This window comes from Leuciscus leuciscus (genome assembly GCF_965113295.1).
Source record: "Leuciscus leuciscus genome assembly, chromosome: 10".
Classification (NCBI taxonomy): domain Eukaryota; kingdom Metazoa; phylum Chordata; class Actinopteri; order Cypriniformes; family Leuciscidae; genus Leuciscus; species Leuciscus leuciscus.
The window spans coordinates 9,717,753-9,731,614 of record NC_138734.1 but is presented as its reverse complement, the minus strand read 5'-3'; the positions used below and the strand labels follow the sequence as shown (position 1 = coordinate 9,731,614).

Genomic DNA, 13,862 nt, shown 5'->3' with positions numbered 1-13,862 from the left:
AAAGAGGATGAGATCTCTGTTTCCCTGCCTCTTTTATGAAATGGTTATGAAAAGTCATATTTTATGGTCTTTTTATAGTGCAGTTTCATCCATCCATTAGTGGAACTGCACTGTTCAGCAAATGTGTGAAGCTGTATTTGTATTGTAAAAAATCTATTTTTTGAAGCTGTAAATAAACAAAGATTATTGGAGTATGTTTTACAAGAAAAAACAAAACAATTTCTGGTTACACTTTATTTCATACAGTCATTCTACTTCAAAATGCAAGTTTAATTACTTGTTACCTGTGGTTTCTTTATTTGTAAAATTTACTAGCAATTTATGAGAAATTGTTTCAAAGTAAATCCTACACCAACCTTTTCAGTGCATCGGGGAAACAAAATAACAGCATACAGATTTAGAACAAGCAAAGATTTCCATTTATGGGTGAAATAGCCCTTTAAAAACGGTCTGCTTTGTTGAGAAATGGGCAGACAGGAAGAGAGGAAGCTGGATGAGGTTACTCTGAGTCTCTCTGAACTCTAAATGTTCTAAAAATGGCCATCTCACCGCAAGCCTTTCATCTGATAGTGCTAGTTCAACTGCCCTGTCTGTATCATTCTCTTCCCATTATCTTTGTCTCCCTGCATTCAAATTCATTTAACATGCGATTACAGTGACTGGAACAAGACAAGCAGAGATTGAAAAAAGATTGAAGAGAGAAAGGCCCTGTTTACTCCTGGTATTAAGATGCGTTTTGGTTGATTGGATCACAAGTAGACGAGGGAGACACATACCCGTTTACACCTGTCAGTCTCTATTGTCCACTTTCAACCATTTCTGTCCTCCTGAGGGGAGGATCTATGAGCAGGGAAATGTATGGGTTTTTCAGATTTTTGATCTAATGGACAAAATAAGCTCATGCAATTTACAAATGAACACGCCCGGGGATGATGGACTTCACTTCTGCTCTAATAGCCGTAAGACCACGGCGAGTGTGTGATAGAAATCAGGAATGGTGAGAGAACATTGTGCTTGGTACGTTTTTCATCTTCCAAACAAACTTGGGTCTCCAGCCAACAAAGTTTAAATCCCGTCCGGCTAGTGCGCTTCTCATAATTTTTACGCATTCCACTTGTAATCCGATCGACCTAAGCGCATCTTAATACCAGGTGTAAACAGTGCCAAAGATGAGATTAACCTATTGAAAAGACTAGTTTAGATCGGCAAGAGTCCAGGGTGGTTTATGTTGGCCAAGCTTGAACTTAACTCATAACATGTATTTTGTCTTTCCACTGTGTATGCTAAATTACAAGCTTAAGAAATATAATTGATATTTGATGTGGAATATACAGTTTGGTGGAGCAGGATTTTGGACCAATAAGATTTCATTGAACAGCACAATGCAACAAACGTAGAAGCCAAGTGAATGACATGATGTCTTGTTGTGGATTTTTATAAATGTGTAAACTTTATGTGCCATGTCGATGCATTAACACATAACAGGCTTTCCATGTAACTCAAGGAAATGCTGTATATTATTTTTCCTATCAACTTCCTAACAGAACTGCCTTAGTTCACCCAAAAATGGAAATTCTGTCATTGATTACTCGTTCTAAATCTCCATCTTCAGAACACAAATGAAGATATTTTTAATGAAATCTGAGAGATTTCTGTCCCTCCATTGACAGTCCACGCAACTACCACTTTGACGCTTGAAAATGTTCATAAAGAGATCGTAGAACTAATCCATATGAAGCGAGTGGTTTAGTCTAAATAGTCTACATTTTCTGAAGAGACCCGATTGCTTTATGACAAACAGAAATCCATCTAGGCTTTTATTCACATATGAACATTCATCAACGCTCATCAGTTATGGTAAATGGAAGCTCAAACATGCTTGCTTGACGTACAAGAACCAATGAAGTTCATTCTCGTGTGTTACGCAGCACGTTTAAGCTTCTCGCACGTCAAGCAAGTATGGTTGAGCTTCGGTTTATGTTCTCTCCAATGTTACAGAGCAGAGCTGTGAAATATGGCAGAACAAATCTACTACTGGCACAGAAGATAAATCTATATGACTTGTAATATCCATCTTATAAGATTCTTGTATATAATATTGTTTTTCATAGGCAGCCAAAAAAAAAAAAAAAAAAAAAAAAACTCATGCTGGTGACCTTTATGTTGCTCTTTTCAGCAGGGAGGGAGACAGAACAAAAAGAGAGTACCCACCTGGTGAATGAGGAGGGGGGGCACACATTAGCACAACCCCCTGGCCTTCCCTCACCGAAACAGCTCCTCTAGTCCGGCCGCTGAACGCCCCAAGATCTGCAAACACACACACACACACACACACACACATGCAGGCATGGTTTTAGCAAGTGACAGAGTGACACACGGTGGCACAGAGGCAGCTGTTAACCTCCAGATTAAGGGTCAGAGATTGCATATGAGTGCCTGAAAATCGGATACGTGCTCGCGGCTCGGCTAGATTTAGTATCTGTCACCTGAGGTATGACCTCTGTGTGAGCTTTCACTTTAACCTGCTCTAACGCCCAAAACCTGCCGCTTAAATCTCGCTTCCTGTTTCCCTCAGGACACGACGACCAAGTGGTAATTAAAACAGGTAACCTTGCTTGAAGCCTTCAATCTTGTGAGTACTTTTAAAATACCAAAGAGACATGGTAAATCATTTCAGTTCACAAAAAGCCGAGAATTGTGGGCAATCATTACAGTTTCAAGCCATGTCTGAGGACAGACGTCGGATGGTATTTTTGTGTAATTTTGAGTTTGAATGTAGAGGTGAAGGTTTCCACATGTAGCAGCGCTCTGGACAGGTGGAGCTACTACAGTTAATCTGTTGAAACAAATTGCATTTGCATAAATTACCATAATTAATCTGCCATCTCTCAGCACAACACCATGCCATTGGCTGACTGCCCTTTGCAGTGAGAATAGGTGTGGGGGATGTAGTGCTATCAGAGCATCGCAAAGTAATTACACATTTTGATATTAAGAACAACATTATCATTGTTCAGATGTTGCTCTAAATCTCAGTTACATTACCTTAAGTACTCAGCTTACAAAAGTTTTAAATTATAGGTTAACATTTCCATTAATTTAATAAAATATTTTTTCTGAATGTGCTCTAAACATTCGAAAGGTTCAGGTTTTTTAAATGTTTTAAGAGTCTGTTCTTGGTTATGTGCACATTAGAGACAACATTAAGGGAACAGTCTATTTTTTTTTTTTTTTTTTTTTTTTTTGGATGTTCTCTGAACGGACTGAAACAAGTAACGTTTAAATAAATGTTAGATGAACAATGCATGAATGAATAGTTCAGCAGTGAAACTCAATTCAGATTGGTTCATCAAACGTAATGTTCCCAGCCAATCAATTTCACATATCCATTAACATCCCTAATAACCTCGTCGCATCAAACGAATGCACTATCGCTGTATCACTATACACTATGCTACTTCTTTTCCTAGCCCTCCACCTTCCCAGCACCACCTGCCTAGATCTGCTTGGGTTTTTTTTCTCAAACCTCAAAATTCTCAAACTGGCAACCAGCGTGAGCGTCGAGTCAAGTCTGAACTTTAAACAAACAGTCTATTAGTGTTACTAAAATAACGTTCATAACGTTAAGAGGAACGATAGCCAATGTTAGCCAAAGTTCTGAGAACGTTCCCTGTTAGCTGTATCAGCTTTGTTTCAGATATTTCTCCTAAAATAAAAATGAATATGAATACAGACGGCACAGCTTATCATTTGGTCTCAAAAGATACCGATGCACAATATTTGAGTTTATTTTTAGATCTTTCACTTTGGATTGCACTTTGTTTTTTTGGGGGGACAAGCACAGTTTGAGACATTGTTGAGATCTCTTCTGAAATTCTGAAACTAGATGAGAACTGTGAATAAAACGAGTCTTTTATCAGGAGAAAGTCTCCATTTAATCTCAAAGCCATCTAGTAGAAAGTACTGGGACATTAAAGAGATCTCACTTCCATTTGTTTCTTTCTTATGTGAAAAATGTTGTACTTCAGAGACAAAAATAATAAAGTGCGTCTTTTAGGGTACAGTCAGAGCATCAACTATACCAGCCTATATGTACGCTTCAATGGAAACAAGATTCATTTATATGCACATAGTTCAGATAACTTGTGAAAAAAATACTAATCTTCCTTAACTTCAGATTTACATACAGTACGAGCATTCAATGACACATTTTCAGCCTCTGGGCTCTTAGGTCTGCTGAAATTCAACTCTTAATTTTTAGATTGCACTGTTTTAAAGGTCATTTTGGCTCAGTTTGAGCTTGCACGTATGAACTTCCACTTCTCAAGGCTCTCAGTAACAAGGTGCAAATGGAACATTAGCAGCATTTACGAAGGTCAGCAAATCAATAAATGTCCCAGTTAAGCATTGTTGTGCTGACATATCAACAAATATAATGGCACAACCAGAGTCTGACTGGAATGACACTTCATTTACCTTAGAAGCCACATTCGTGCAAGGAACTAAATAATAACAACATTTGTTTTTCAGGCTCTTGAGAACAAAAGCAAGTGATAAGCAGCTTTTGCTAATTGAAACAAGCTAGATTCCAGTGAACAGGAGATCTAAAAAGAAAAACGATTGATGCACACTATTGCACATTCAATACAATCAGGGAAAATGTATTACAATTTAAAGTTGTATTAAATGCAATTAGTTGAACTCAAAAGCACTTTTTTTTTGTCCCAAATAAGTAGAACTTAAGTACATATTCATGTGTATTTAAACTTTTTTTCACATGGGTAAAAACAGGTCAATTTTGATCCTATGTTGACAGGCAAAAGTAATCTTCCCCATTTTGTCTATGAGAAACAACTTAGATAATATTGAGATCTTGTTTGTTTTGAGTCCTTTCTAAGAGCAGTGGCAAATCTGGCTAAGAATGGCTGTTCATTTATTTTTCCATTTTAGTTTATGCACTATGTGAAAGAGTTCCAGCAGGCTTAGACATGAGGGTAATTAATCTTTCTTTTTTCTCTCTCTCTCATTGTGGGTTGAGACAGAACAGAAGACATTAGCTTGTGGGACAGGAGACAAGATGTTTCATCGGCCCCGGTCGTGGGTGGTGTTGATTAGCCCCTTTCAGCCTGAAATGAGGCAGTTTTAGATTTACACAGCAGCAATGTCAGACGCTGGTGGCCCGTACGGAACTACAAAGCGAGGTTGGTTTCTGCATACCAAACAACATCATTTACACAAACATGAAACAACATTCACAACCCTATCTTCTCGTCTACCCTTTATCAGTCAGCTCTGAAAAGAAAAATCACACTGAACAATTGAGGATAAAGGTGGGGAAAGTGCCAAACGCTGCAGGTCTGTCCTCACCGAAGGCCTTAAAATGGGTTAACAATACTGTTTTTGACACAACAGTGCGGTAAATCACTTTCACTGAACAATAGCTGACCTTTGCCCCTGTCTGTTATAACATCTGACAGACCGCTACATTCTCTGGTGGAACGTCTGATTTGAAAAGCGCAACCTTGACATGTGCCCTGACTTAATATATAGATGTATAGATGTGTACAGCATTGCAGAATGAAGCTCACAGTTCAACAAGAAACACATTGACAATCAGAGAGTGAAAGAAATGCATTGATGGAAAGAGAAGATTTATTTCACAAATATTGCAACAAATACTACACCATATAAGTGCTTTACATGGCAGACATAGCAAAGTGGACAAGGTGTCAAATGAAGGTCATTATTTCAAAATAAAAGTCCAACTGAAACTGCTGATTTCACGACCAAGACTTTTCCCGTGGGCAGATGATAAAATGGACAAATAACCTTAGATAGTAAAACATTTGGAAATTGTTGGAAGCCCAGTGTTCTTCAACAAAAGGCAGCCGATCAAAAGGTCACTAATTTCTCCACCCACGGAATATGCAAAAAAGGGGACGAGGCCTGGCTGAGCTGCGCTAGAGAAGATGAAGAGTGTTATCACCAGCTACGTTTACATGGACACCTTTTGGTTCAATCGGAATTAAATCAATACGATTGATGAATCCGAACACAGTGTTTACATGAACGATAAATAAAGTAATCGGGTTGATGTGCGCGTTTATATGTCACAAGTTTCAAATCGGAATACATTTTTTGACATTTTTTGCACAAATATACAGGGTTTCCCACTGTTCGCGCATATCTATTCTCCTCTATTGGTTCTTTATTTGTTTTAAACAACATACGTAATATTAATCTGTCTCTAGTCATGATTTGCATTAAAGGGATACTTCAGGATTCAGCATTAAGCTTTGTATTAGTAGAAAACCTGTGGTATTTTCAAATTACCATGCTTTCCACCCTCATATCCCCCTGAGACGAGAGATTTATGTATTTTTTGTCTGGAAAAAATCCTCCGATGACGCAAAAATTGTCATTTTGCGTCATCGGAGGATTTTTTGGCCAGAGGCTAAAGACTACAGCCAGTAGTAGGGGCTGTCCCGCATGTTCTCAACCCGCCCATAGAGGGTGGGATCTCACTCACAGAATGTACAAATAGTGTCAGCCATCTTTTTTTGGAAGTTAAGCTAGCAGGCTCTTGTTCTATGGAGAAAGCTGAGTAGTAGGAGAAAGCTGAGTATTAGGGGTTACCATCCTCTTTTTCCCGGACATGTCCGGCCGTCGAGATCGTCCAAAATGTCCGGGATTCGGCTTTTGCTTTCTGCAGTCGCCATTCATTGTTTACATGCACACCTTTTGTTTTAATCTAACTGAATTCATTCCGATTGGTGAATCTGAATGTAGTGTTTACATGAACGCGAACAAGTGATCGGTTGATGTGCGTTTTAACATTGCTAAGAAAATTCCCGCTCCTCCGTGAGAGATACGAGACCGGTGCGTCTCAGTAATGACGCCACCGGCCTCGCACCGTTCTCCCGCGGCCCTCAGTCTCGTCCTGCTCGCCACAGTAAACATAATGAATGGCGACTGTAGAACGCAAAAGCCGAATCCCGGACATTTTGGGCAATCTCGAAATCCTTCACGGTGACTCACTAGTAGCCTAGCCTTGTTGTTTTAAACTGCGCTCTGTAACCGGTAGGCGTGGCTTGGGAGTGGCCTCCTAGGGCAGCGAAGAAAGTGCATTCTGGGAGTTGTTGTCTTTCATCCACATAAGCCAAAAATACATTTTCTGGCTTTTCTCAGTCTAGAAAGCTCCAAATTCAAAAATAATTTCACATTTCTTCTACATAAATGACCTATTTTAAATACACATTCATCTTTCCAGAGGTGAAGTATCCCTTTAATTAACATTACATGCAATTACACTGTTGACCCTTCTTTTACCCCCAACCCACCCTTAAACCTACAAACTACCACCAAATCTGTCCCTAACATTAATCATATTGCACCTCAATAGCAGCAAGTATTTTGCAATATTATATGAACAAGTACGTTGTACCTAACATTTTTATTTTTTACATAAGTACACAGTAGTTAAAGTGGGACCAAAAACTAACAACTGCTCAGTCTTCTGAATTTCTACCCGAATAAGAAACTTAAATGTTTGAAGATATTGTGTTTGAATCTAATTTGATTTAATTTTCAGTCTTTAAATATTAAAATAACATTTGATCCCATTCATTTTCCCCTAGATTTAAATTTAGATTCAACCGTGCATGTTATTTCATGTAATTTATTCATTTCCAGATTGAAGGTTCTTGTGTGAAGTATGAAAAAAAGAGAAAAATAAATGATTTAACAATGCTGCTAACACATATACTGGCTCAGAAATTTTTGTGAAGCTTCTGCATGAATTTTTATTCATCATTACAATGTGTAACCATGACAATTGACATCAATAGACATGCACAGACATGCATAATCACAGACATTCAACACTGTGGCAGCATCGCGAGGAAGCGCAGCATACTTTGTTGAATGCAGTCTGGATTTTCCTTTCAGTCTGATTTAGCCATTCAAGGTGAACAGCTTGTGTTTGGCCACTGTGTTCCATCACTTGGTCACATAGCGTCTTTGGACATTAACTCATAGTCTGCCAATCTTTTGATTGGCCAAAACACTTTTGCTTTTATTTTCATCTGTGCACAGTCAGATGCTCCTGCGTAAATATAGCAGTCAACCTGCAGAAGATAATCTTGCCAACCGTTCAACTGCCACAACAGCAGCACAAGTCACCAATCAATGGAAGCTTGTTCCCATCACGGAATAAAAATATGTAATTCCGATTTTTAACTGACAATTCTTTTTTTTTCTTTTTTTTTCGTAATTTCGAGTTTATATTTTGGACTTTAGAACTTGCAATTCCGAGTTCCCAAATTTGACTTTATCAGAATTGTGAGATATCAACTCAAAATACTTTATTTCTCGCAATTACAAGTTTGTAACCCACAATATATTATTATTATTATTATTTTCTTTTTTTTTTTCCATTTTTTTTTTCTTCTTCATAATCACAAATTTATATCTTGCAGTTCTGATTTTAGACCTCTGAATTGCATGTTTATAACTTACAATTCGGACTTTTCCCCTCACAATTGTGAGTTGATATCTCAGAATTATAATAAAAAAAATGTAAGTACTATTATAAACTTGCAATTGTGAGAAATAAAGTCAGAACTGCAAGATATAAACTCACTATTGCAAATTTTTTTTAGAATTTGAGATAAAAAAAAGTCGCAATTACCTTTTTGAGTTTCCGTATCAATCAAATGATCAATCCCTAACTGCAAAAATATCTAAACTAAATAAATAAATAAACTTTGTTTCTGTTCTCACAAACTAAACTGGGCCGGGTTTCCCGATAACGATGTATCTTACTGTAGCTCTTAAGAGTGCTCTCTACGTGCAAGGTTACGAACGCTCGCAGCAATTCCACGAGCGTTTCCCAAAAATGCACTTAACATGAACGCGCGAGAACGCGTTTTACGTGCTACTTAAGAGTCGCGGTCCATTCGCGAAGTGCTGAAATATAACCTTATATGGAATCGTATTCTAAACGTTTAGCCTTAATTATTAGATTTAACCTAATAATCGTCATCTGTGGATTAGCAATCAAGACAACTCTAAAGTCTACATTCAGGCGGAGATAGCCTACTGACAAAATATATGAACAAAAAAACAAACAAGAAAAGATACCTTTCAAAAAAGATTACATTAATGTAGGCCTAATTTTAGAGGAGATAGAGCGAAACAAAGATTTTATTTTTAACAGATTTAAAGGACACCATACAAATAAGGAAAAACAAAACATCTGGGTAGACATTGCAAACTAACTGCAACCCGGGGTGTTCAAAGATCAGGGAAGGTGGTCTGCAAGAAATGCCCAATGCATGGCTGGTTTTCGTGCACGTCAGCAAGTCATAGACAGATTTTTTTATTTTTTTTATTCATCCATATTTTGCCCAGTCTTTGAAGCATATTTCCCACATTACTTCGTTATTTTATGGGGTTTTTTTTCATTCATTTAATTTAGATGTGTATTTTTCTTCCCTTTTTTATTATTTAATTTATACATTCATTTAAACAAAAAAAACAAGAACAATAAAGTGTACAATAAACAAGTACAATCAAAACCTTATATCTGTACTCACTTTGCAGTGTAATAGATAAAAGTGTAATCTGCCGTTTGTCCTGCAGGTGACCTCATAAATCTGTCTTCTTACGATGCACTTGGGGATTTACGATTACTCCAGAGCACTCGGAGATCTACGATGATTTTTAAGTGCTACTTAAGTTACGATGCTTTTGGGAAACAGACCGTAATATTAAGATCAGTCGTACGATCGTTTTTACAAACTACTTAGGCTTACGATGCTTTTGGGAAACGCAGCCCTGTATAGTTATATGCAGAAACGCAATAGCAAAGTAAAATAAAAACACATCTAAAATATGAACATGGCATAATGTTCAAATGAGGGCACATCTATATATAATATACACAAACTACAAGACTTCACTGTTAAAAAAAAAAAAAAAAAAAAAAAAGATGTAGGATTTACTTGGAAACAATTTTCACAAAAAAAATAGCTAGTTAATTGCTAGCAAACAAATAAAAAGTAGAAAGACTGAAATAGTATTTCCTTGTAAAATATACTCAATCTTTATAAAATGTATTTACATTTTTTAAACATTATCATGGTTAAGTCATTCAATTCAGCACTAATTTTCATTGAGTCCGAGATTCATATCAATGATTTTAGAATCTATCAGCCAATTAATTAGTTGTCGGCTAGATTTTCAACCTTAGTTTTCGATATCAAAATCCATTATCGGTTGAACTCCATTCCAATTTGTTTGTGATCAACAGGTATTGCTTGCATTGCTCCACTCCAGCTAAAGCACAAAGAGCCATCAACAGTCGCAACACCTGTGTTTAATACTCAAACCTACAGGAGGCTGCAAAAAAAAAAAAAAAAAAAAAAAAACGCAAGCATTTGGTGCAAAAAGACAAGACACCTCTCTGGGACTGTAGAAAGACAGAAAGAAAATTTAAGAGAGAGCAATTCAATAGTGTATGTCTTATTTATGTGAAGCGGATGGCTGACAGGCCGTGCTGTTGGAATGCAGAATACGTCTGTTGGTTCTCCCCGGCGCCATGGAAGGAAAGAAGGATCGGTATGAGCTGTGTAATATATGGCCTTGGAAAAGTGATCTCCTCCAACAAACTGTCACCAGAGAACTGGGATGGAGAGGCTGGGAATCCCATTGTAACAGAGCAGATTATTGATTTATCAGGCGCTGTCACTGCCGCCTTCTTGTTCTCCATATCAGCGTGTTATCCCTTCCCCTCGTCAATTTACTCTAGACATATGAATTATAACTAATCAATGCTCTCCACTGTAGTCTAAATGGGAAAATAGATTTTCTTTTGTTGTTCCTACATGGTCAAAGGAAAAGATGTGACAAATGACTTATCTATAGACATCTAGGGTCAAGAAACATGAGTGGGGCGACACATGTGATTTTTTTCTCTCCTTTTTCTTTCTTTCTTTGCTCGCAAATGTAACGGGTGGTAAATTATGAGGGCAGCTGGTACTGCTAAAATTGGCATCATTTACAGGAAAACTACGCAATGGATTCTCGTGATAAGCGTCATAAAAAAAAAGGGCCACATAAAGATAATGGACCCCTTTGATAGAAGTTGGGATAGAACAGATAAAAATCTGTTGACTGGGTTTCTTTCTTCTTTTCCATCTCGTATTGTCCTGACCCTTCATCTTGCATGGTAAAATGAGACCTTTGTAGGGAAAAATCGATATTCATCTGTTCTCAACTATAAGGGAGGATGGGAGATAAGATAAGAATCTGCAAGAACTGATGCACTCATTTCAATAATTGTGTGGCAGTCTAAGACAATACATGACCTTATTAAGGGGTATTTAAGCTTCATGCATCTTTATTGATCGGACTGCCATTCGATTGGGTGTGTACTTTTTACACAAGGCAACATAAAGTCTAGTATTCACGTGCGATATGGAAATATAAAAACTGGGTAACACTTTATTTTAATGGTCCCCTTTGAACATTCTTTTGACTGTAAGTAACTCTGCAATTACATACCATCTAACTCTCATTAAAGTATTAGTAGACTGCTAAATATCTGCTAACTCTTTATTGTGATGATCCTCAAACAGACATTCTACTGACTATAAGTAACATTGCAAGTGTGGTAATGAACATACACTGTTTTGTTATTGTGCATAATTCTAGAAACTTTATTATATGAATGGTTTAAATTTTTAGAACAGATGGTGTTTATCAAATAACACAATTCTAAAAATGTTATACAAACATTTGTTTACACATACACCTTTTCACATTTGTATTTGTATTGAAACATAACAGCCTTGCAATGTTGGTTGAAAATGTTCTGATTCTTTATGATTGTTCTGTATACTTGTCTTCTTTAAATAACTGTATATTGTTTAAAGAGTTCTTTTTGTTATTCAAAAGAAAAAAAGAAAGAATAATTGTTATAACGTAACTCAATATTGTAATAATGTATGTACTGTATACTTAAAGCTTCAGCAAAGTCTAGTGTATCTTGGACGACATGTACACTTGGGATTTTCATGACCAAATAGGTATAACCTCAGTAAAAGTGCATAAAGTTTAAATATGGCCATATTACCGTAACAGAATAAGTAAATGGTTAGGGTTAGATTTTTTGTTTGTTTGTTGTTTTTTTTGTTACATAAATAAACTCAAGGTCCCATTCTATTCCATTATCTGTTCCATTCCATATATATTTATGAAGAGCATTCTCTCCATTTACTGTCCTGAACATTCCCCTTTTCCCCTTTATCCAACTTACCAATTTACAATCCATTAGTGATTCAAACCTAATCCATCAGTGAATCATTTTCCGTCAGAAATGTCAAAACATGCGCAACTGTGCCACGCACAGTGAAGCATTTAATGAATGGGACTGAATGTATTTTTAGGTAAAGTTAACAGCAGTGATTAGGTTTACAGGAAATGCTCAAGTTCATTTCAGCTCAGAGGTCCAAGTTACTCAAGTCAACTAAAATCAAAACAAATGACATCATCGCATGTCATTCATTCAGCCTGTCTGCAATTTTTGTTGAGACCAATATGAAAATCAGACTGGATTTTATGTACTGTTGTAAATTTTAACAGGTTGCTCTAAAAAAAAATCTAAAAATAAGGTATCTAGAATTATTCACAGACCAGATACAATACTTAAAATCAATAATGATTTTTAATCAGCCCTTCTCTTAAAAAATGGTTTAAATATGAGGTTTATTTATACTACTTTTTTGGGTAAAACCGTCATTTGAAGATGTAGCACATATTAATACATGCTGGTAAATAACACTTTATGCTGTAAGTCATCTGTTAATATTATTATTTTAATGTTTACCCCAACATCTGAATGTAATTTCAGCTGAGAGGGACCCAACCACCAACCTAAGTGGAACACTTAATTTCATTTTGGATGCTGGCTCCCCTAAGAAATATAAATGCACCCCCGGACCAAGTAGAGTGTCTTAGTGCCGTGCCTGATAGTGCTGATAATTTTCTTTGTTGTTTGTTGGTTTTCAATATTAAACTTCGTGAAATTATTTCAGTGTGTGTATCAGTACTTTTTGAATATTTTCAGTACATTTTAATAATACTCTGATAATATTGATAACCGCAATCATTTTGGTCACTCTAATCGTGAAATAACATTTTCATACATTTTCATCTCTGGTCAGTTGTATCATAATCAAATGTAACTTTGTCCCAAATGGCTTTGTGTTCTTGCAATTTTTTGGGCTTGTGGCTACCCCGTCAAGTCTACAGGTCTGTGATACCTAGTGTGATCCAATTGTGAAGGGTGCTCAGGAGCTACTATGACATCAGGGCCTTTAAATAGAAAGCACAGGCTTAACTCCCTCAAATTTAGACTCTTTCTAGTTCAAGAGAATCCAGATCCTGATGGCCCTGCTTTCTGTGGTCAAACAGAGTGGAGTTCTGAACAGACCCGCCCTATGTACATATCCACAGGCTTACTCTTTCAAGCCATGATACCTAAGTCACATTCTTCCACTTTGGAGGGGTCTGCTGAGAGAAGGCTGGATCTCAGAAGGGAGTGAGATCAGAGACACTCCCTCTGCCTGCAGCCTTCAAAGCGTGGTCTGATAACTAACTTGAACCAGGGAGTTCTGCTTCTCAAAACAAAGAGACAGAAAAAAAGGCTCAACAGGGAATGCTTTGGGGGTACAACTGTGAGAGGAATACAGACTAGTGTTTTTCTGTCTTTCTCTCCCTCTTTCCTTAATAAAAATACATTTCTGAATCTCCAGGGGAGCTGTGGATACTCTATGCACACCAACCGGTTTCCCTGGCAA

General features: G+C 37.0%; 1 protein-coding gene across 2 annotated transcripts in view; it reads right to left on the bottom strand.

Annotated features, from left to right (window-relative positions):
- cntn5 (contactin 5) overlaps window positions 1-13,862 on the bottom strand; it is a 305,321-nt gene that overhangs the window by 112,840 nt on the left and 178,619 nt on the right. For both annotated transcript variants that reach the window (XM_082182883.1, XM_082182882.1), the window contains exon 5: window positions 2,212-2,307. In XM_082182883.1, the coding sequence (XP_082039009.1) occupies window positions 2,212-2,307 (96 nt within the window). The remainder of the gene's footprint in view (window positions 1-2,211; window positions 2,308-13,862) is intronic.